This window comes from Astatotilapia calliptera, chromosome 17 (genome assembly GCF_964374335.1).
Source record: "Astatotilapia calliptera chromosome 17, fAstCal68.1, whole genome shotgun sequence".
In the NCBI taxonomy this organism is placed as follows: domain Eukaryota; kingdom Metazoa; phylum Chordata; class Actinopteri; order Cichliformes; family Cichlidae; genus Astatotilapia; species Astatotilapia calliptera.
In genome coordinates, this window is record NC_137438.1 from 23,286,898 (window position 1) to 23,310,948 (window position 24,051).

Consider the following 24,051-nt stretch of genomic DNA (forward strand, 5'->3'; position numbering starts at 1 on the left):
GTACACTTGCATCACTTTCATCTTTTGACAATGTCAGTATGCATTTCACAACAACTATCCTCCGTGATTAATCGCTTAATAATTCCAACTAAACTTGCTGCTGTTTTTCCAAAAAAACCCCAAAATTGAATCTTGGGTAATTCCAAGTTTTTGTTTTTAGTTGAGTGGATTTCAGTCAGTTTCCAGAGCTTGCAGTTTAGTTTCTCATAGAAAGAAAGTTTAGTTTTAATTCGTTTATAAAAAAAATAAAATAAAATTAAATGGACGAATACTGACTAGATGGTTTCAGTAGGTGTTATAATATGGAGGGTCTTTATCAGGGGAAGATCTTAAGAAGCTTATATTAACGATTAAAAATAAAAATAGTCAAACAAACACAGGCCAAGGGAGGCCTTGACTTTATTTCTGCAGATACAATTCCCCCCTGGGCCTCCATGGTCCCCAGTGCACAGATTCGTTGCTAATATTACACCTTTTAATTAGGCAGAAAAAGAAGAACAAAAGTTGAACTGCTTTAAATTCCCATAAACTCCACATGCACATTCACATAGCACAAAATTTCAAGTTTATTTTTCCAGCACTTCAAGTTAGTCTCAGAGGAACACTAACCTCAATCGTAACCTCAATTTTGAAATACTGAGTTAAAATTTTGAGATATTTAACCTGAAATTTGATGTACAATTAGTGGAAGAAACAAGCGCCCATAATTGTCTATCCAATGTTTGGAATCATAAACTGGAAGTTTTCTTGTTCATTTTTTTTTAAACATCCTGTTATTACAGCAACAGGTTACCCTGCTAACCTCTAAATCTGCCTTCATGCTTGCTTAACTGCTGCAACATAAAGGTGAGAGTGACACCACTGTGCATAGAAACATTGATCTGAGCGGAAATGAAAGCTCAGACTAAAAGTAGTTGTGTCCACATTCCAGGAGCTCCATAGGCATGCCCTTACCAGACGGTCATCAAGCTCCACAATCAGCAGGTAAGGCAGGAAAAAATCCCCAAGCTCCTGCACGTCACTGCAAGGAGAGCTTGAGTATAACATTGCCAAGAAACCACAGTTTTATTTATAAGGAGCAAAGAATTTCACGCTTGTTTCCACTGGGGGTTTCTGTGTGTCACACGCCATTGTTTAGACAGCAGGTGTCCCAACAGTACTTTCCTTTTTTTTTTGTTTCCTAGGATCCAGATGTGCTTCTCATTTTTTTTTCAAATTGCTGCTGAGCTCTCCAGGAGACCATCTTTAAAGTTTTTCTTTGTGCACAGAGGGCTTCTTTCATTTTCATTGTTTGGGGACTTTACGTGCCTCACTGAGTTCAGAAGAATTTCCTTTTGTAAAACCAAATAACACTTAGTCAGATAACAGACACCTTACCAAACAAACATTGGTAAGTTGTATCTGATAACTTGGCATATCTCAGCATGGCATGCAGTGTGTCCTTTACAAAGTTTGAAAGCAGACAAGTGGAGGACAAAGGAAGTGGGGTGTGGTGATTGTACACCATATGAAGAAAAAAACAATCCCACTGGGATAAATAAAGCCTGAAAAATTAGTAATTGCTTAAGACTTTGACAGTTTGAAGTGTCTGCAGGATTCTTCATAATCATCTAACTTTCCTTTCAGTTACCAAATCATATTTAGGTGATCTTAGGCCCATAAAAGCAATTAAAACAACACGAGGAAGACAAAGAAATCTGCGTTGGGTCAGTGAGTGACTCTGTGCCTACTGTGGGTATGTCTGTCTCGCTGTGACTGACTGGGGTCCGTGGAATTTGGATGGATTTTTGATGTAGGGAAGTAAAAGAATCGATTTCTGCATGAGCATTTCACACTGAAGAGAGTAAGTCTACATGATCGTGAGCTGGCTCTGACTGATGTTCATTGTGATTTGGGTTAAATTAAAAAGAGGAAGTATTTCACAAAGTATGCAACCAAATCTGGAGGTTTTTAAAGTTTAATCAATCAAATCAATCTCAGTTCTTAAAAGAAGGCCTTAAACTGCTCAGAAAATACTCAGTTTTTCGCTCAGAGAAGTTCTCCACATTCATTCCCAGGTGTGACTCGGGGATATCTACATGTGGAATGTCTCATCCATGTGTCATTGGGGATTTTCTTTCTTCTTTATTAAACTGTAATATGGGTGAAGGTTCAAACAAGTTTATGACTCAGATATCAAACAGTAAAGAAAGGCGGGGCAGAATTTCTTCAAGTGGCTGTTTGTTGAATCCTGGGTTATGAATGTGAAACAGTCAGAGTGCTTCAAAGACACTTTTGTATCCACAAAGGTGCAAAAATAAAATCATGATGAATAAAATTATTTCATATATAATCATGATGCACTTAAATCCACCTGCCTGGTGCTCCAAACAGACTAATGTTGGCTTAATGTTGTGCGTGAATGGGTGGATGACTGGATATGTAAAGCGCTTTGGGGTCCTTAGGGACTAGTAAAGCGCTATATAAATACAGGCCATTTACCATTTACCATTTAAATTGGATTTTTTATGCTTTTTCTTATTCTGTGTCACTTTTAAACTTCATGATCATATTAAACATGGCTGGTTTTTAATATCCAAACAGAGGCTCAGGCTCCAGGCTTCTCTGTGACTCCTTTATCAAAGAGGCTTGTCACGGTGGTAACCCCTGACCTCTGAAGACTTTAGATTGCACAGTTGTTATCATTATGCTGCATGGAAGAGCTGAAGATTTTTATCGAGAAAGTCCAGGAGGGAAAGGATTAACACACCAGGAAGGCATAAGGTTGGAGAGAAGGTTAGAGAAGTAAGGCTGGGATGGTGCAGAGGAGAGGCTGTGGATGAAGGTGGAGCTGCCAGGCAGGAGGAAAAGAGGAAGACCTTAGAGAAGATTCTTGGATATAGCGAATGCCACGCAGAGGGTTGGAGGAAGCAGGCGAAAGAAGAGCAGACCATCAAACAGGGATTTTTTTTCCTGTTTGACTGTTTATGGTAGAGTTTTGCAGGATATCAGATAGATGGAAAACAGAGGGGAGAATGTTGTCAGCAGACAGTTGTGGATGTTTCTGTGAGACTGTGCTAGAAATGGTCATTGGATTTCTTTTTTATGAAATGAGTTAAATGATAAAACAGCATGCACGGTGTCACGGTAGGAGGAGCTTAAGATGTACAAGTGGGGATAGACACTCCTTCCAGAGAGTTCAGAGAGCTTGTTTCCTTAATAAATTTGTTTTACCCTCAAAACCACCATCTGCCTGGTATATCTGGTGAACCAGATTGGGGTGGCTGTAGCTCAGGAGGAAGAGCAGGTCAGCTGCTGATCGAAAGGTTGGCTCCAGCAGTTTGCATGCCAAATATCCTTGGGCATGATACTAACCCCGACTTGCTCTCCGATGCATCCATCGGCGTATGAATGATAGTTAGAAAGCACTCAAAGTATAGATAATACTGCGTATGTGAATGGGTGTGTATGGGTGAATGCTTTGAGTACTCCAGGAGAGTAGAAAAGCGCTGTATAGGAATCAGTCCATTCACCATTTTACCCTGCCAGTAAATTACACAGCAGGTGAAGGACATTCCTGCTTCCAACTTCCCATCACCTTCCACGAGTCTCCATCCCACAAACACTGATATTTAATTCTGCCCTTTGCGACACAATGATAAGGAGGCCAGGTGCACCCTCAGGACGACCAGTTGACATTACAGATTAGACTTTTTATAGCTTTTATGGTCTTGTCATTAGAGTAGTTACGTCAGAGATTTAAGCACCTCCATGACTTTTCTATTCACTGCCAACATGAGGCTGTGAGTCCTTTTGGAGAAAGGCCTTGATATTAATTAGACATGATTAGATATAAATTCCATTAAAAAACTCTATTTCCCCAGTTTTGGTGTCAGATTTGTACATTATGTGTCACCAGTATTTTATCCAGTGCTGTCTTACATTTAGCAAACATCAGCATATTTCAGCCTTTTTGAGTGTTGCTAACACATACCGAGTTACATATATGTGCTGCTTTTGTTTTTGTCATGTAATCTTGAACTGAGGAGCCACATGTGAACTCCTTCGCATCTGCTGTTTGTTTTCAAATTTCTGCACTTGCCAGCATGACTTTGCAAAGATGTGTCTTTCTTAAAACAGCAGCTTGTTTTGACAAGTAACAGCTGGTGTTGAGGGGATTTCCCCGGCAACCGCTCAAACAGGAAATGAGGTCAGACACCAAGACAACAGCGTCACATCTTCTTTTACCAAATGACAAAATAAAAACAACAAACTTCAAGTAATCCCATCATCATCATCATCATCAGTAGCAGAAAAATAAAATACAAAAGCAAAAAAAACAAAACAAAACAAAACCACGTGCCCAGCCTTACAAGAAACTTTAGTATAAATCATTTAAAATGATAACAATTGAACAGTTTAAACATCAATAATGCCATTTTTTTATGCCATTACCAGAACAGAATCCCAGGGAGGTAAGAAAATAAAGGACATGCATAACCAACGCTGATGATAGACACAGTTTAATTCAAAGTCATGTTTCTACTAAATAGAAAGAGTGATAATAAGCCTGTGTGTGTGTTTGAGTGTGTGTGTGTGTGTGTGTGCTGCTCAGAACGAACGTAGCTTACATGAGCACAGTCACTTTCTGGAAATGATCAGTTTGTGGTTTTATTTTACACACATTTTGTCCGTGTAAACTGCTGAAACTCGGAGGAAGGCCACCGAGTTTGATATCTGGCTTGTGGAAGCCATCTTACAACAAGAAACCTCTGCAGAGAAAGAGAGCGAGACATCGGCTCTGGATGTTTAAAGTGTGGATTCAGTCAAGAAATTCTAAGAACATTCGAAGGGTTTAAACAACACAGCTCTGGAATAAACGAGTCTTTACTCATCATACGTTTTAACCCTTGGTAAAACAGGGCAGAGAGATCTGATTCATCTGATTGGCTGATAAGAGTGCAGTGAAAATAGACCCAAGCTGTATTCCTACTGCAAATGTTTTTACCGCTCTTAAATTTTCCATATATTTTACAAATAGGTGCCTCTGCGGGATTGTCTTTGCACAGGAATAGTTGTGCTTGCAAAGCACCAACACCCTGTCAGTACATATTTACGCATCCCTGAGATAACCATATTAGGATATCTGCTTTCTATGACGCTAAAGGGACTCCAGAGCCAATCTGTGATGTACCGGAAACCTTCTATCAAACCAACCTCCTGAGGGCAGACCTGAGGACACAAGTTGGCGACTAATAGTTTGAATTTTGAGGGAAAGGGAGAAAAGCCACTGCAGTAAACGTAAGCTGGGACTTTGGGAGCCAGACTTCTATGATGGCTGATCACGACTCTTTACAATGTCCCCTTAAATAATTGGGAAAGCATCATGTCCTGCAAATATCAGCACAGGTTACTGCAGAGCTCACAGGGTCATTTCAGTCCACTGACATATGTGCTCTCAAAAGAAAAGAACGAACGAAACAAGAATCATTTTCCTAACCAGCACTGAAGCAAAACCGCACATTCAATACTCCTCGGTGCTAAATGCTCGACCGTGTTACAAACATTAATGTAATGTAAATGAGTAACATAGAAATGCAAAAACAAGAAGATATAATCTATTCATATTGCATTGAACATGGCTCAGATTTTAATTTATTCTTAGACAAATGCTGCAAACACACACACACACACACGCACACACACACACACACACACACACACGCACACACCAGGAGTACCAGATACACACTATCGAACTGTGAAAAGTTAAAATCTTAGTTTGAAAGAAACATTGCAACGAAAATACTTTAAATCTCCCATTTTTTAAACAGACTCTGGTCTAACGTCCAAAAATGAATTCAAACGCAAACGACGGGAACCTTGGGTTAGCGTCATTCCTTCCATACTGGGCTAATACTGGTCCCCTCTCACTATCACTTGGTACGGTCACTGGTTTGATGGCTCAGCGCTAATTTTGTCCACAAAAAGAGTTGGAGTCCCGTGTTGTTCTGAAATATGAGGGTTTTTTGGGGGTTTTTTGTTTCGCCTAAGAAATTTCACAAAACGGCTCCCAGAGCAAAACATTTATCACCTTTATCTCACCAAGACAAGCAAAATATTAGAAATATGACAAAGAAAACAAGCACATATCCACAAATGTGACAGAGATCGGCACATTTTAGGCATTTCTATGACACAAATGTGATTTATTTTCCATCAGCTAATGAGCTCATGGTTCCTGAAACGTGTTGTGATTATTCCGTTATTTTTGTACTCTCTGGGATCCCAGAAAGAGCCAAAAAATGAGGCTTTTTGTTATCTACAAGAGATTTTAGCTACTGAAACCAGGTGGGATCACTTATGATTTCATAATGTTTTTTTATGTCTATAATGTCCCAATATAACAGAGTTTTTCAGCTGCATGGCTGAGCAGCTTATGTTTGGTCCATATAGCGTACATGCCTTTCTACAATGTAGTGATTAGAAATGGTCATTTCCAGTAAAATCAAAGCTTATAATGCTAAAAAACAGACATATTTAATTAAAATTCTATTAAATGTTATACAACCCGAGTCATAATTGGTTATAAAAATGTCACAGCAGCACATACACAGGACTGGACTGGAGTCCTGTGTATGACTGGAGTCATAAATGATCCCACTCGGTCACTTGTTCCGTGTGTTGTTTGTACTTGGAGAAAAAGCTGCAGTTAAAAGAAGTTTGTGAGAAAAGTTCAAAGCTTTCACAGTTCATGCAGGTTTGATTTTTTTCTATGCCAAACTGTGTCCATGTTTTGAATTGTTGTGGTTTACTGACAGTGCAAATAGAGCTAAATACTTGTAGCTTCTACCACTGAGAAACACTGATATTTTGCTCTTTGTCTGGCTTTATCACATTTACACTCGTCTAATATCAGCTTGTGTATTTTTTTGTGTGTGGCTGCCGTGGAGAACATAAAGTCCCTCCATCATGTTTGCCACAATAAATTTTTAAACATGCGAATAACTCAATCGCAGCTTTAGTTTAAAGATCTCTTTGTGAACCTCTCAGACTCCAGCACATGCCAAGACGTTGGAGAAATGATGCAGTGACGCAGACATAAAATGAAAATAAATGTTAAAAGTGGGCAAGAGCAGATCCTCATTTTAAAAAACCTTTTAAAAACTCATCTGTACACGTAGCTCTGAATCATGGTTTTGTCTGTAGAAAATGTGACACATTTAGTCCACTGAGTGTTCCTGGAAGTAATCAGCTGCTTGAAAGAGTCAGAAAGCTGACAAGCGTTTTGTCATTTTTATGAGTCACGGCGATGCAACGACTCTGATAGGATAAGAAGTGGCGTTGAGTCGGGACTCGCAAGAAGCCGAAAGCAGAAAACATTACAAGCACTTCAGGACGAGCGCACCCGGGGAGGATATGTTCGTTTTGTTTGTTTTATTTTGTGATGTGTGACTTAGCGGGCAGCACGTGATTGCAAACGCTAGCGTTGCATATTTAATGACATGGGAGTAAGAAAGTTTAGGGAAGGCGTGGAAATCAAACTATGTGACAGATGATGGGAAAATGACTGAAATTTGGGACGAGATGTGACATTACGCTAGTGCAATGTCTTTGGCACAAGTTTTAAGGGACAAACAAAAACTTTTACTGTTCCTACGAGCGCTGAAATGACACTTTATACACTTTAAACCACTGCAGAAGTCTCAGGGAGTAAAATATGCATGAATCCCTTATAAGATGAGAAACAGGTGAACTCACGACGTGTGACGGCTGGTCCAATTGCACTTGCATCCTGATAGTCCTACGATCAGTCATTCACTCAATCGGCACAACCAATAAATAGAATATGAATAAATAAATACAAATAAATAGTAGACCAGTAAAATCTCCTCTGCAGTGCTGCTGCGAGCTGAAGCAGTTCATCTCTTCTGGCTCGTCTCCAACTTCTCCGCCCGAAGAGTCGAATCCAAACGTTTTCCTCTCCACGTCGAGCGCGCAGAGTCCAGAGCGACACAGAGTGCGCGAGCGTGTTCGCGATCACACGGCCGTCTCCAGGTCTTCGTGGCTTGCAGACGATGAGCTCAGGTAGGCGGCGAGCTCAGCGTCTCCATCGGCTTGGTCTGCCGGCGTCTTCCCCTGAAGGAAAGAGACGATTAGATTGGAGCGTGCCTCTCATCCAAAAGGAACGTACAAAAGCGGCAGCATGAATCCGAGGGATGGATTAAAAATGGAAGGTAAGGGAGGAAGGTGTCCCACAGCGAGATCTCTAATCTAGTTAGCATAATGGAGGGCTAATCTGGCCTAAAGAATAAATCACCGTCTTTAAATGGAACCATGGAGGACGCATGTTTAGATGCAACTACATGTCTTACCAAGGTTCTGAGAAGATGACTTTCCACATTTTATTGTTTAACCCAGTCTGACGAAAGTCATTTTTAGTAATTCTGCAACAAGTTTTTGCTTGTAAGGATTTTTTAAGGTATTTTTGGTGCTTTAAACAAAATAACTGTGGTGTAAAATGCCCCTTAAAGCCTCTAAAACCTAAAGAAAGTCAGTGAACGCGAGAAACTAAAGAAGCTTTTAATCTTTAAACATGTTTTCAGGTCACAACTGTCCTGGGGAACTTTGCCTCTTTTATTGCAGCCAGTATCGACTGACTTACCTCTTCTTTGCCTGAAAATATAAATGACAATCACACACTTCCCCTCAGGACAAAGATGTGATGCACTGATCTGTTTGGTAAAGCCTGTTTTTTTATTGCCATACTTCCTGTTCTTTAAGCTTTTGGTATCAGCTGCTGGCCGATTCCTTTTTCACAGTGAGAGTGACACACCCTGGAAGCCACAAAACCTTTCACTGTAAATCATTTGCGTGATTCATCGGGACTTACGGGAATTGTATGTGCAGCTGTTTAAAGTTGTGTAGAAAAGCGCTATATAAGAACCAGTCCATTTACCATTTAAACATCTGTTTACCTGGAAGTTGGTCTTCTCTAGTGACGCCCCGCCCTCGACCAGTAGTCGACACACTGCGTGCTGCTTCCCTGATGCTGCTTTGTGCAATGCAGTGTCACCTCTAGACGCGCACACACACACGCACACACACACACACACACATTCTGGTGATCAGATACAACTCATATATAAAGCTAAAGATCATAGATAAAGCAGTAACGTCACTGTGGTCAGACTGTTCTATACCACACTACACTACAGGATTGAGTTGTCTGCACTCAGGTTCGCACACAATCACTACGTGTGAATTTTAAACAAATATAAAATACACATGAATGATACATTTCCCTTCAGAGAAAACGAAACAGAAAGTACTTCTCTGTGTCTGTTAAATCCAGAAGAACCTTGGAGCCTGAGGAGGGAGAAACAGGAAGCGTGAGCAGTGATCTGAACGTACAAATGCTGTTAAACAAGCCAGAAGGTCCAAATCCTCTTTAGTCCATGTTTTCCTGCCCTCAGAACAGTCTTCCACTTTGCCTCAGTGTTTCTGGATCATTTCACATCCAGTATTTATTTTTGGCCTTTGCACACAGAGATTTGTCCAATTTTTTTCAGTCTTCTGATGATATCTTGTACTGTAGATGATGCGATATTCGACATCTTTGTAATTTTACATTCAAGAACATGTTTTTCAAATTGTTCCACAATTTCTACATGCAGGTCTTGTGCACAGGTTCACCAATCTGCACCTCATTACTCTCTGAGAAGCTCTTTTTATACCCAATCATCACATTGTTGATGTTCCTCCACTTGTTTCTTTTTCAGCTTTTTTTTGCCCTCTTCCCAACTTGTTGGAGACATTTTGCTGCAATTAAATTCAAAGTAAGACAAGAGTTTTCATGAAATACTAAAACGTGTCAGTATGAACATTGGATATTGTGAATATCCAGAACTGCTGTTGTGACACTGAGTTGTACACAGCTGTGGGATTTTAACCCTAAACAACCTGAGTCTTTCAGTTTTGTGACTCTGACTGAAAGTAGATCCAGGAGGCTGTTGGAGACTTTCGTTTACAGTAACACAGATATTTATTTAACATGCACTTTCTCACCTTGCTGCAGTATGTAGCGGACCAGGTCTGCGTGTCCGCTCTGAGCAGCTAAATGCAACGCCGAACAACCCCCAGAGTCTCGGACCAACAAATTGACGCCTCGATCCACACACTGTGAGAGCTGCAGAGGCCGACAGGAAGACACGATTTCAAGATTTTCAACATCAACCAGGATTCTTAAAAACAGGAACAAAGAAAGAGCAAATCTTTCTTGATAGAAAAACCTGATTGTTCTTTCTTGATAAAAGCACTGAAAATCTATTTCTATATGTTATTTCATTTATCTTTTTAGACCCCAATTCTTTTTTCATCCTCCACTTTCCAAAAACACATTCAGCTAACAGCTCTTTGGTAATCACCTTGTTGTTGTTTGTCAAAGAACAACAAGGTGATTACTAAGATGTTAGCTTTGGTATTCTTCAAGAGAAATTAAATTAAGTGGGTTTTTTGTGACAAAGTGCCTAAGGATAATTTTTAAACTTGCTACCTTGAGAGGACGCCTTCTCTGTGTAACACAAGAGTGGTTAATGATCCTACTGTCTGGGAATCAGGGTAAAGCAGCTTCAGCTAACAACTGTCTCGCTCCTATCCCTGTGGACCCGCGTGTCTTTCTTTTAGTTTTGTTTATCTGTCGCAACACCCCACATCTTAATCACAGGAGATGTGAGACCCAAGCAATAACAGGTGACAAAAACAGGAGATAAAGACACAGATTTGTTGTTGGTCCACAAAAATCAGAACTCTCCCCCTTTGTTTTTGTTGACATAAAAGGCCAAAATACACCCATAGATGTGGGCATTCCACTGCTACCACTTTTAGTTTTCTTTCATTTACTGTATCCGAATAAGTCCTCTCATTAACCATCTGCTATAGTGCCCCTTCCATTTCTGTCCTGGACTATGAGCCAGGCCACAACCAGTTTAAAACATTTTCTCGTGATCTTGCAAACATCAATAATCTGTTTTTTGGGGAGTTTTTTACTTCTAGTTTTTCCTGACTCTACTCATTTCTAGTTGCATACTTCAATTCTTTGACACAACCAGAGTTACTTTTGTTTTGCTTTTTGTTTTTGTTGTTATCAGTTCTTGAAACAGCCCCTTAGCTCATCCTCTGTCTGGAACAACCTGTTTTAGTTCCTCCCACTTTAAGCCAAGTTTCATTGCCCCATGAAGGATGTCTGGTCTGATACAGAACCAAGAGAGGGAAAAACCGTCACATGCACACATGACAGAAACAAGAAACTGTGGGATTTCCTCCCTTTATTAGGTGTTACTGTCATGGCTGACAGGGAACTTTGTAAGAATGCCTGTAGTATGAGTCACAGCATGCATGTAATTAAAAAAAAAGGATCCTGTGGTGTTTGGAGTGATGCATAATTTAACCTTTTCATGACTTAAGAAACTGCTGAGTCTTTGTTGATCGGCTGGGCAAAGGGAATTTTACTGTTGTGCAACATTAAACCACAAAAACTAATTCTGCAGTGGCTAACACACAGGCTAGTAACAGGTCATCCTCAGGCCGTGACAGAGTAGATGTGAATTACCGTGGAGAGGTCCCCAGAACTTGCAGCTGTCAGCAGAGCTGTGAACACACAAACACAAAGCAGTCACTTTCTTCATCTTTTCTGCAGCTGTCTCTGTGCTCAAACACTGTTTACAGCAGAAAAACAATGCAGGGATCTTTTTCTCAGTAACAGATAATTAAGGTGACCTATTGTTTGAAGGGAGCATCAGCCTGAGTCTTTCCACAGGGCTCTATTTTAACTTTGCTCCACTTTCTTACAAAGGTGAAGGCTGAGGTGTTTTTTCCACACAGGAGAAATATTCCTCTTGTCTCGAGGCATCGTGCTGCTCTGAACAGCCCAACTAGAAACTAGAAACACTTAATGACAGCATTAATCTCAGGGAAACTAAAACTCCAGCACTTAATGTGTGTCTGGAGCATTTACGGATGAGGATTTCATAGTCAGCGACTGACTGTCGGAGCTGCTTTTAGGAAAATAATTAAATAAATGTGTTAAAAGCAATACATTTCGGTCCAAGCAAGGCGCTTCTAAAATCATAAATCGGCACAAGTAGAAAAAAAGCAGCAGAACTGGAAGCACAAGGAACAACCGGTTCTCTGGGAGAACTGGGGAGTCCCGGGAATATGGATGACTGATGATGTGACTCTGTAAACAGGCCTCGCAAACACCGTTCCACAGTGTGTTCAGAAGTGTGAACACACTGAAGAAAGCAAATCAATTTACCAAAGACAGAAACCTGTAAAGAAAAGTCCTAAACTGCCCATCTCCATATGAAAATGGAAAAAGTTTGCTCAGTCTTATTTTTCAGAAAGAAAACAAAAGCAAATGAGGAAACTGTATCTGTCCGAGAAGCGTTTCACTTTTAGTTTCTAAAGTTGAGACACGCACTAATCTATGAGTCATATCAAAGGTCAACCCGTGACTTCCACCTGACAACTCACAACCAGCTGATGTTTACGGTTTACATTCACCGCATTACATTTAATCAAATCAGGCAAATATTTACCCTCATACTCTGAATATTACAACTTACAGGCACGCCAAACACTTTACATTTAATGTGCCCTTTTGTACCAGGTAAGTACAGGAGAGTAATTAGAGGGCTGGAAAACTCCTTAAAATATGACAAAATTACAGAAGGAATCAAAGCAGGAAGATGAGCCTGGCTTAGACGTTGCTTCTGTTTAAAAAACAAAACAAAAAACATCAATATACACCAGTTACCAGGGAGTTTTTCCTTCCCACAGTCGCCTGCCATCTGATTGCTGGACTTTACTCTCCATAAAGCACTTTAAGGAAATTTTTATTGTATTTTTGTTATATATAAATAACTAGAAATGAATTTATACAACAAAGTTTAACCTTGCCTGTTGTGTTTTTGGAGAAATCTCTTACTTTCAGGCTCCTTAAAAAGTTAAACTTTAATATTGTGACACTGACTGTGTGTCTGTGCGTGCGTGTGATACCTTGTTCGTCTGATGTCAACGGAGCGCTGCAAACAGAAAACAAAGACAGCGTTAATAGGATATGTAGATAACACTTTTCCAGTGCTTACACAATGTTAGTATCACGTAACCGTGGAAACCTTCATATTCTCATCAGATAGAAGTGATCTTTGAGCAGATGCAAGTGCAAAGTTATGGCCACATCTGTTAATTATAAATGTTGAAGAGAAATGATCTGATGTTCAGCCTCAAACACACGTTTGCTTTAGTTTTGATGTCCCATCTGAGCGGGCTTCTTCCTCTAAGCAATAATTCAAAGATGTGTGTCTGTGAAGAGTTATGAATGCGCTCCATCCTTTCACCTAAACATGGTCACTTCTGGCTCCACAGAAAACAGTGTGGCGGCAGCTAAAACGCAGGGGTGACGCTGCGGTGGCTACGTGTGATGTCACTTGCCCTCTTTCAGATGCATCAGGGGGATCTGCCTCGCCTGGGAGCAGAAAGACGTTGCTTCTCCCAAATCGCTCGCTGCTTCATTATGAATAAACGTTTTCTCATTTGCATTTTAGGTATGGAAACTATTTGATACCCAGGATAAGAAAGGTGATCACACAGTAGGTAAAACGAAACGTTCATGTGGAGCGTGAACTTCTCAGAGATAGTTTTCTCTGTAATCCTTCTTTTGTCTACTCTGTCCAGAGGTGAGGGGAGCAGATAAAATGCACAGGGCCGTGCCGGCTGCATCATATACAATGACACGATTCACTCGCATCACGCAATGTCAGTTCTGCCGTTTGAACCCATCCACCTCAGCATCCACCTCCAAGGGATAGTCACTCTTCACTGCCCATTTTTCTATTAGCAGGTCAGAGAATAGATGCTAAACTCTGCCTGCATTCAGCTGTTCACTGACTGAACAGCTCTGAAGATGATCCTAGAGGCTCGAGCACTGCACTCCAAAACACTTGGGAGGGAGAAAACTTCTCCACAAAGTGCGTGCATGGAGTTTTCTGGTTCAGATATCTTCAAACAACAAACAAACAAACAAACAAACAACAACCAAACAAACAGATGGTGTCTCCTAAATTTCCTTTTTTTAATTCAATATGTATCTGGGAAAACATGACATAATTCTCACCTGCTACGTTTTTCTGATCACACCAGGTGTAAAAACGCATGCAAACATTGCTTAATAATTGTTCATGTCATTCATATATTTATTTAATTGAGGTGCATGAATGACCACCGTACAGAAGAGGCTCCTGACCTCAGTGAGTCACCTCTATCTGCTGACTTACCCGGCAGTGGGCTCCACCACCAGATCAGGCATCCCCGCGGACGAGCCCTGGCTCACCACTGGAGCTTCGTGGTCCAGGATGAACACTTCATCCTGACAGATTTCTGTCACGAAATGCAGATGCTCCTAAAACAAAACCCCCAAACCCCCAGAGAACCAGGAAAGAAAGAAGGAACGTGAGGAAGAAAATGCACCTGGAAACAAGCTTTGTGAATTCTGAAGCAGCAGGAGAGTCAAAAATACCTGAGCCTTGTCGATGCGATAGAAGCGGTCGGCTGACGTGGCTGCAGAGAAGGAACACGCAGTAACGCGACATAAAACGTCTGTAAAGCTGCATTCATCAAAATCTCTGCAGGGTTTTATGATACCCAAATAATCTTTTATGATTTTAGAAAAAGCTTCAACGACTTTCATTTTTATCGAGTTATAAATTTAGTTTATAACTCAAGTCCAAGACAATAATAATAAACCTTTTTTGTGCTACTTGTGGCTTTTGAAACTTGAAACTTTTGACGCCCCCCTGTGGGAATTCTTTGCAAGTTAGCAAACATTACACATTCAGCCTGGGATCAACTAATACTAGACTTGTAGTCAAGACCGCCTAAACCAAGACCAAGATAATACCAAGACAGACCAGGTGGAGACCAAGACAAAGTTGAGACGGAGACTAAAAAGTCTTTAAACTGCAGCCAGATGCTGCTTCGTTTACGGGTGTCAGGCACATTTATGTGTTTTTGCGATGCACTCACACAGCCCACCTCCCCGCTGTCTACTGTCTCACTCACTTACTGAGAGGACAGACACACGCTCCACTTCACTGTTGCGTCTCTCACCCTCTCTGTTTTCACATAATGATGTTATGCTACATCCTTGCATGTGATTGGCCGCATTATGGAGGGATTGGACCATAGCTGAGCCACTGTGTGAGAGCTGAGCAGCGAAAGGAAATTAAGTGAGGAACCGGCTCTCGCTCAATGGGAGTCGACTCTTCTGATTCACTACAAAGCACTCTCTAAGCACGGCTCTTAGAGCTCATAATCTTAATTGTTGTATCACCTGCTGTGGCGCCCCCTTGTGTCAAGTGAGCCAATACAAGCAGCTTTTGAAGGAATTTGTGACCTTTGTTCTTAAAAAGCACAAAATAAATAAACTTTACCCTACTTTCAGGACTGGAGTCTGAATACATTACTGTGTTTGACACTTTACTAAAGGATGTGATGGATAACTGACTAGTTTGGTGACTAGTTGAAGGCTTTAAGAAGCTATGTGTACGGTTTACAGACATAAATAATTCTGTAACAGCATCTTAGTAGAAATTTAACTCTCAAGGAGGGAAGAAAAAGTAAGGTTTTAAAATGCTTTGAGTCAAAGTCTGCAAGCTGGTGACCCTATACATGCAGTTTTTGTGTTTTGGGGACCACTAAAATTAAACTTAATTTAATTAACTGCCACAACAGGTGCATGAAGATGTTACCGAGATCCTTCTAGAAGGACTCTGATCCAGTTTAAGGTGTTTCAGTCACTCACAATCCAAGAAGCTCCAGTTGGGAGACAGTCTGCTGGTTGAACTGGTCCGGGGGACACCTCTGCTTTCATCCTGGAGGCAAAGAGACAAATGTTGTGATCGTCGCCATTTTTTATTGAACAATGAACTGAATGTAACAGGGTTCAATCAGGAGATTAATCAGAGTAAGGACGAAGCAAAAGACAGAACACGTGAGAAAGACAAAAGTGCTGTTTACGAGTGTTTTGTAGCGTGGCAGAGATGAGCAAGACAATAAGACAGCATGTAGTGCATATCTTTTGTTGTTTTTAGGGATTTTACCACTCTAAGGGTTACTACAAGGATTTGAGAGTGGGTGCCAGCCTGTAACAGATAAAGTTAGTTTATATTATTTAGCTATTATTTAGCCAAATGCTTATGGGCTGCCAGCCACCTAAAAATGTTAAACTCTTAGATGACTGTCCAAATGTTTCAGTGTTTCTCAACCCTCACAGAAAGACACCCCAAAGTCATATACCTGGTAGTGCACTCTGTGGCCAGTAGATGGTGCCTGGTGTAAATCCTAGCAAGCACACAGCAGACAGGTTTCAAGGTTAACAAAGAGCCAGAAGCATTTACACAAAAAACATCAACAGCTTCTACACATTTTACATTCAGTCACATGAGACAGACAGCTAAAGAGCACCTCTGCGTTCCTGGCAGTGCCGGTCATTCATCCATCTATAAATAACTGAGAAAGGAGCAGCGACGCTGCTGCGTGGATCATGAAATAATGATGAAGAGGAGGAAACAGGAGAAAAGGAGAACAAGGGAGGCAATTAAAGTGATAATGATGATGGTGGTAAAGCTAGAGACTTGCCTCTTGTAATCTGTCAATATAAAGTCTGCAGGTCTCCAGGTCACAGTCCCCCCTCACCACCACTATGCCAACAGGGATGGCTGAGAAAAAACAAAACAAAACACAGACACATGTTAGAGCTTTAGGGTAATTATAGTAAAGATTTATCAACACATGGTATCCACAGCTGATCACCTACACTAAGAAAATTTTTTTTCTGCACTAGAAATCTTCAGAAATATGTTTAAATATGAAAACGTGGTGCCAGGCTGCAGAAACGTAAATGTTGGACACAGTCGGGTCCAAAATACTAGTTTTATTTGTCTGTCACATGAGTCAAAGGTTTGTTACTTTATAAACCACTAAAACATTTTTTTTTTGTCATGTGTTTTTTGTCATGTGTCATGGTACAAAACCAGCCTGTATGGAAAGTTTCCTCCTTCATAACCAAAACTCATCCATTTGCTCGTTGTAAAGCTTAAAGTTATGTTTCGTGTATCCTGTTGCTGCCTTTTGGAATTTATTTTTAATGGTTTATTTGACAAACAGTGTGACTTACAGTACTTACGCTAATTTAGTCTTAAGATGTAATTCAGCCTTAGTGGAATTCTTAGCAATAACAAACAGGTTAGCAGGTATCTGCTAGCTATATGTGTGTCATAAAGTTGGTTTGGCTAAAAACAAATGAGCTACAAAATTCTGCAGCTGGTGACCCACAATTTATACAAAAAGTCAGATTAAAGCTGATTTCTTTTTTAATTTAAGAGACACAGAGAGCCTTACATATGTCTCGTAGCCGCTCCTTGTCATACTGCAGCCTGTCGTACTCCTGGAGGCTGATCCGGTTCACTCGAAGACGCAGACGATCTGGAACTGCGTGAGGACTGGAAAAAGCACACACACACACGTGCATGTACATGCACACACGCACAGATCAGACATGCCCGAGCAGACAATGAGAAAGGCATACAGATGCATACATGCACGCACAGACACAACTGGACACAACGCAAAACAGATCTGAGCTTTTATTTAAATATAAATATAACTGAGTGTCTGCACACCTGAATGAGTGGCAGCTCGATCAGAGGAGAAAACTACGTAAAAACAAACAAACAAACAACTGAGCTGAACTCCTGCACTTCATTATTGACGATGTTTTGGTCCGTCTGACTTTCAGTGAAAGTGATCTCATGCTGAGATGCTGCCCACATACCTGACGAAGGCTGGACAGACCAAAACACTGGAATTGAATAAATATTTCAGCAGTAAGCAGCACAGTGGAGTTCAGCTCAGCTGCTTTTACCTGATATTTAATTCCTCCTCTGTCTTCTTTCGTTCATGTGAAAACAGATCTATGAGCTCTGACATATAAAAGACATCTGCACAGGTGTTTGAGAATCATACGTCCACAGAGCCTCAAAAGCTCTAACTCAATAATCTTACCTGCAAAGGGACAGAAAGCGTTTGAAATTACAACAGTTACATGACTCTTGTTACTCAGAGCACAACATTAAGACACTTTACAGGGTCTGGACGTCAAGCGAGAGGCTCGGTTCAGGTAAAGGTAAAGGGACTACAGCGAGGGAAACATTAAGACAAAAGACAGAAGCACACTGAGGAGTGGACAGGCTTTTATCTGCATGCTGCCACGCGCTCTTTCTCTCTCTGCCGCTCTCTTCCAGCCTGTGTAACACAAACACCAACAGCCAGCACGACACAGCAGGGTTTGACCAATACAGCTATTTGAGCATTTCAAATCTGGGGTTCTCAAAATGGGGTTCATGGACCCTCACAGCCAACACGTCCAACAGGAAAAATCTGGGCTTATAAAATAAGGACATTACGACTCCTGTCTGTTACGTCTCACAGGTTGCTGTCTTTCTGATTAGCCACCGCCGCTAACGAGCACAGAGGAACATTAGTCAGGGTGTCCTTGGATAACCGTCTCCTCTCTATGAGGTGCCTGCACCTAAAAACCCAAAAAGCGCCACTTTAAATGAGTTGGGAATCCTAATGCAGAGCCTCTTTCAATGTTGGGACTTTGTCCTGATTTGCCCTTCCTCGCATTAAACATGCAGCAGGAGACAGCCCACGTCAGACTCTTCCTCGCTCCTGGAAATACTCTGCTTGGTTCAGGTGAGGGTACTGCCTGAGTTCAGCATGCAGGAGGCTCACTCGTGGTGAATGTACCGGTCATTACCCGTGAGTTTGTACTAAAGTGTTTGCAGGTTAAAGAGCGTGTCATGTTTGAAAGGCCTGGTTGGACATTTACGTTTCTTCATCAGTGCGATTGCTATTAAGGCTTTTTTTAAACACAACTTTCAAGGAAATATCACTTTCTCTTGTATCATGATTAGGGTGAGGACTTAAGATTGGGTGGGGCCCGTGGGATTTTCTCATTTTAAAATGGGTCGCAGCTTTTCTGCTTCATCCTTTTGTTCAGTAGCCAAAGCTTTGACTGAGCACCACCTCCAATACTACAAATAAAAACTGTTAAATGAACAAATAAAGTCAAATATTTTATAATTTGCTATCATTAAAATCATCATAACTGACCACAAAAAGCTGGGAAGATGCCAACTGCTGATTTTGTCATGTCAAATATTGGTCAAAGCCTGATGGATCAATAAAGACACAACGCTGTCAACACATTTACTCACACGGACACAAACATCCATCCATCCGGTCACAGAGGGCTCAGGTACTTACACAGAGAAGGAGTCGGGGGGAGCAGAGAGGCGGCGCAGATCAGCTGCACACACCTTCTGAATACTACGGCCGTACACACGCGCACACACACACACACACACACACACAGAAGAGAGGAGGAACGTATGACGGGGGGAGATGAGGGGTGGAAAAAGAGAAAATGACGAGGAGGGGAAAGGAAATGAAAAAAAGAGGAGGGGAAGGAGACAAGGTAAAGAAAAGAAAAGAAATAATTAAAGATCACACCGGCGTGTGTGTTGGAGGAATGAAGAAGTGAATATGAAGGAAGACAAAAGAAGAAGTAGAAGAAGAAGAAGAACAGGAGGAACAGACGGAGAAAAGCCCAGAGGTAAGTGGACAAACATTGATAGCACAGTAGCAGTACAGACAGTCGATAAGTTCTGCTACAGAAAGTCATCACCCTCTATTCTTCCTGCTCTCACATGCACACAGTTACTGTAGCTGACACGGTTTAAAATACACACAGATAAAGACAGAGATATACATGAAGAGATATTAGTGCTACGGGGATGGAGGAGGGTTAGTAGTCTCGTGATTCTCTTTGTGCAGGAGGAAATCACAAGGCAGCACTGCCACTCCTGAAACAGATCAATAAGCATCTCCTGTTCACAGGAAACTGCCAGTGTCACGTGTCACCCATGCTCTTGTTTGGATTAATTTGATTACACGTCCCTCCTTTGACTTGGTCTGGCGTGCTGTACGGAGATGTGGGAGACTGACGAGTGAATGTCAGCTCCTGCTAAACAGACTGTGTGACTCATTCAGATTTTTTACAACGCTGCTGGCCTAGATCCTCCATCTGTACGAGCGCGCACATGTGTGTGTGACTCACTCGTTGAGCAGGGGCACAGAGGTGCGTCTCTTGCTCTTCTGGACCATGTTGGCCTGATTTCGAAGAGAGATGCGGAGAGTGGATGGAGCCAGTCGGCATGGCTCGCCGTCCACCTGAACAGAAAGACACGCTGAGGTCATGTTTTAAAAGTCAAACCAATGACTTCATAGTATTTGCTTCTTTTAGGCTTACATCAGCAGCATATAAATCCGAAAACCAGCCAAGAAGCTACTTGCACTCACAAACAGTTTAAAAGACGGACGTCTTAAACCTGCATTCTTTCTAAGGACCAGCAGAGGGTGACTCTTGTTTGGAAAGAGACCTCCACTTCTATAAAATGAAAACGGCCCTCAACTCACTTGCTCTGTGACCTCAGTAAACACTTCCCTGATGACTTTATATGAGCTCAACCTTCTTTTTCTTTTTTTAAATGGTCATTATTGGGGTCATTTTACCCAAAACAGATTGTTTGAAGGTTTGGTTGGGCTCTTGGAGATGTTTTGAGCAGTCTTCAATTTAGTAATAGCTTGTGTAATGTTTATTTGACCTGGCCTGATAAAAAGAAATGTCAGGTTAAATAAATCTCACAAACCGCAGCACAGTATAGCGGACTCTACTAGAGCGGCATTGCACGATTCAGCTCAAAATAATCCTTCTTTATCTCACACTGAGCCCCTGCTCATCACAAACAGAGGGTTTTAACAGCTCTCATCTCTGTCTCCTATCTGAGCTTTTGATCAGAGTCACTGCAGAAAAGAGGCCGCACACAAACATCTGGCTCACTTTTGTCTGTTTGTCATTAAATATCACAAATAAAATTAAATATATAGCCAATTTTAATACACTCGCACTTCTCATTGCATTTACTGCAGCTGAATGACTTCATCATTTCTGCATGACTGTTACTTTAAACAATGCAGTACTCTACACTACCCCGAGAGGTTCTCATGTACCCATCTGAGAAAAACTGTTTAACCCTTTTCTTGTTTCTCAACGTTGTTGCTTCTCTGTTTATATTACAGCCAGCACTATAGTTACGTTTTAAATATCATTAATAGATATGATTAAATAATAATGAAATAAAGAATGAATAATGAAATATTGTCCCCTGCAGAGTTACTCAGAGCTAAACGAAGAATTGAATCAAATATTTAAGAGAGAAAAATTAAAAATCAGTCAGTCATCTCAAAGGTTTGTCAAACTGTGAGGTGCATCACCAGAAACATACGGAATTTAAAAAGGTTGATCTTCATGCTGGGAAACAGGACTGACTGTGCTGAAATTAATTTCACCTGAAGTCAATTGTTTTTAATTGTTACTGATCAATTAAACATGTGAGATGGGGAAGTGGGAACTTTATCCAGGTTTTTGTACCAGAGGAAGTCTTAGAAGCACGGACCTAAAGTTTGCTGTCACGTACCATTTCAATTTCAAAGTTTTTATTAATTAATGTTTTTAATACAAGCTAAACTAGGTATATTAAATTTAATTGTTTATCTATTACTTAATTACTTTAATGCAGCATAAACAGTTTTGGTGGTGAAGGGTCTTTATCAAAAGGAAAAGCCGTAAAACTTCTTCACATTTTCCAAAGCTGTCCAGTGGGCCAGATTGGAGTATTTGCTGGGTCGATTCTGGCCCCCAGGCCTTATGTTAGACACTCCTAAATAAAACTGTACATTTACTACAACAGTTTGTGTTTATTCTGAGGAATTCTACGTGTTTGTTGTTTTCTTATACTCTGATTATTCTCTAGCTGCTCTTGCTTTGAATCCTGCAGGTATGAGGTTTTTATATTACACTCTGTCACTCTAATATTACCTGAACAGGTACAGTCTTGTAGGTAGTGAGGATGACCTCTCTGCACTGGTGAAGTCTCTCTCCGTGACCTCCAACCTGCAGCGCTGCCTAGTGGACAACAGAGACGTTTTCAGATGTGGTTTTCTCTTCGTTGCGCTGCTTCTTTTTTGAAATTCTTACCAGCGAGGCCATGGTGAAGCCGATAACCTCGATGCAGCCGTCGTCATGGCGCTGAGGTTCAAAGTCTCGATGGTCTCCCGTGTTTCCCCATGGCATGGTGCCGGCACAGTATCTGCACACGTGTTAACACAATCATGCAACAACAGAGTCTCAAAAACACCTTAAATGTCATTTGGGCTCCCCCTGTGGCGTCCTGTTGATGACACGCTCACTGCTGATGTTTTTTAGCAAAGGTTAAACTCAAATATCAAATCAGGTGCTTTTCTGGCTGATTCATCTTTCTCCAGTGACGGCGCAGACTTTCCTCTGACCGAACAGGTATGAAATTTGTTTTTATTGACTGAGGAGTATTTTAACTCCAGGCTGCGTGGGAGGACTGAAGTCAACAGCTTCAGCGAGCATAAAACCTGAATTACACCTCCTGCCTCTACCTTCAGCCCACTTCAAGAATTTAATTAGTCAGGTAGTCACAAGAGAGTTGTGGTGTCTCACAGTTTTCTAGATGCTATTTAACATGCTTTGTCACACACTGAATTGTTAGACAGAAATTAAAACTTACAGATGCCCCATTATTTACACGTTTTTCAATAACAGTGAACTTTTTTTCTTTGGTTTTTATTTATTCTTAGCAGAGCAAATACCAAGAAATTCACAAAGAAGCAACACAGCAACACTGTTTTCAAAAAGACTGACTGAGCCACAGATCACAAAACTGCTACTAAATTCACCAATGACTGACTGATGACGCTCGGAGTCTGTCCGCCGTGAATTTCTTCGAAAAAAAGAAAATAGCCAGACCTCTGCTGGGAAGGAAAAGCTCTCAAATCTGTCTGGTTCACAAAAGGCATCGAGACAGAACTGACACTGCAGCAGCACTGAGTGACGGGAAAATAAGTACCGCCCCCTCACAGATGTTCAAAGACACAACACATCTATGTCACAGCTTTAGCTGCCTTAATTCTTCATGCCACAGACTCAACAACGTCCTGGAAACATCCATGTTGGCATGATAGCATCACACAGTTGCTCCACATTTGTGGACTGCACATCCATGATGAGAATTTCCTGTTCCACCACTACTAAAGGTGCTCTGTTGGACTGAGATGGGACTGTGGAGTCCATCTATGTGCAGGTTCAATAAACCAGTTTGACACCATGTGTCATCCTGCTGGAAGCAACCATCGGAGGATGAGTAGGAATCAGCGTGGTCAGCAACAAGACTTGGGTAGGCTAATAAGGGTCACAAAGAATGGAAAAAATCCTCCACACCATTACACCCCCACCCCTTTGTGTTGAAGCCATTTACCCTTCATTCTAATTTGTGTTGTACAGTTATTTCATTTTTAACCTTAATTTATATTTTATTCCTTCCTAGTTAAATTTACCCTTTTTAATTTTTCATATTTATTTCCTATCTTATTCATAGCCTTTTCCTTTTTTGTTTTCTTTAGGTCACGAGCAGTTGTCCAAGCATTTCACTACATATCGTACTGTGTATGACTGTGTACGTGACAAATAAAATTTGAATTTGAATTTGAATTTGAAGCTATGAAGCTAATCAATAATATTCAGAAACCTAGACAGTGCCTGACTAAGTTCAGGTCAAGAAATTCCTGGGAACCATCGATTTGTGCCATCGTGGCCACTCCATGATCACCTACCTGGGAATGTTTAGAAACACTATGCACTGGAACTTCAGCTCCTGGATCTTGGGAGTGAGATCTGTGCCATCACACTGTGAAACACATGGAAAGAGAAACATTGAGCCAACGTTTCACAGAATGTGCGCCACATATTTGCAGTATAACAACTTATTTTCACTCTCGAACGTTTGTTTTGCTTTTAAATGT

The 24,051-nt window shown here is 41.0% G+C and overlaps 1 protein-coding gene across 4 annotated transcripts in view; it reads right to left on the bottom strand.

The window, feature by feature from the left end:
- Nucleotides 1–4,204: 4,204 nt before the first annotated feature.
- Nucleotides 4,205–24,051, bottom strand: part of dgki (diacylglycerol kinase, iota) — a 102,886-nt gene continuing 83,039 nt past the window's right edge. For 2 of the 4 annotated variants that reach the window (XM_026147876.2, XM_026147875.2), the window contains exons 18-34: nt 23,863–23,936; nt 22,202–22,313; nt 22,043–22,129; nt 20,222–20,334; nt 19,369–19,431; nt 17,440–17,540; nt 16,678–16,757; nt 16,336–16,380; nt 15,842–15,911; nt 14,558–14,598; nt 14,316–14,440; nt 13,039–13,064; nt 11,591–11,628; nt 10,048–10,168; nt 9,312–9,348; nt 8,958–9,057; nt 4,205–8,118 (exon numbers count right to left, since the gene is read on the bottom strand). In XM_026147876.2, coding sequence (XP_026003661.1) covers nt 8,020–8,118; nt 8,958–9,057; nt 9,312–9,348; nt 10,048–10,168; nt 11,591–11,628; nt 13,039–13,064; nt 14,316–14,440; nt 14,558–14,598; nt 15,842–15,911; nt 16,336–16,380; nt 16,678–16,757; nt 17,440–17,540; nt 19,369–19,431; nt 20,222–20,334; nt 22,043–22,129; nt 22,202–22,313; nt 23,863–23,936 — 1,332 coding nt within the window. In that variant the 3' untranslated portion in view covers nt 4,205–8,019. The remainder of the gene's footprint in view (nt 8,119–8,957; nt 9,058–9,311; nt 9,349–10,047; nt 10,169–11,590; nt 11,629–13,038; nt 13,065–14,315; nt 14,441–14,557; nt 14,599–15,841; nt 15,912–16,335; nt 16,381–16,677; nt 16,758–17,439; nt 17,541–19,368; nt 19,432–20,221; nt 20,335–22,042; nt 22,130–22,201; nt 22,314–23,862; nt 23,937–24,051) is intronic. The other 2 variants (XM_026147877.2, XM_026147878.2) reach the window with 2 other exon arrangements.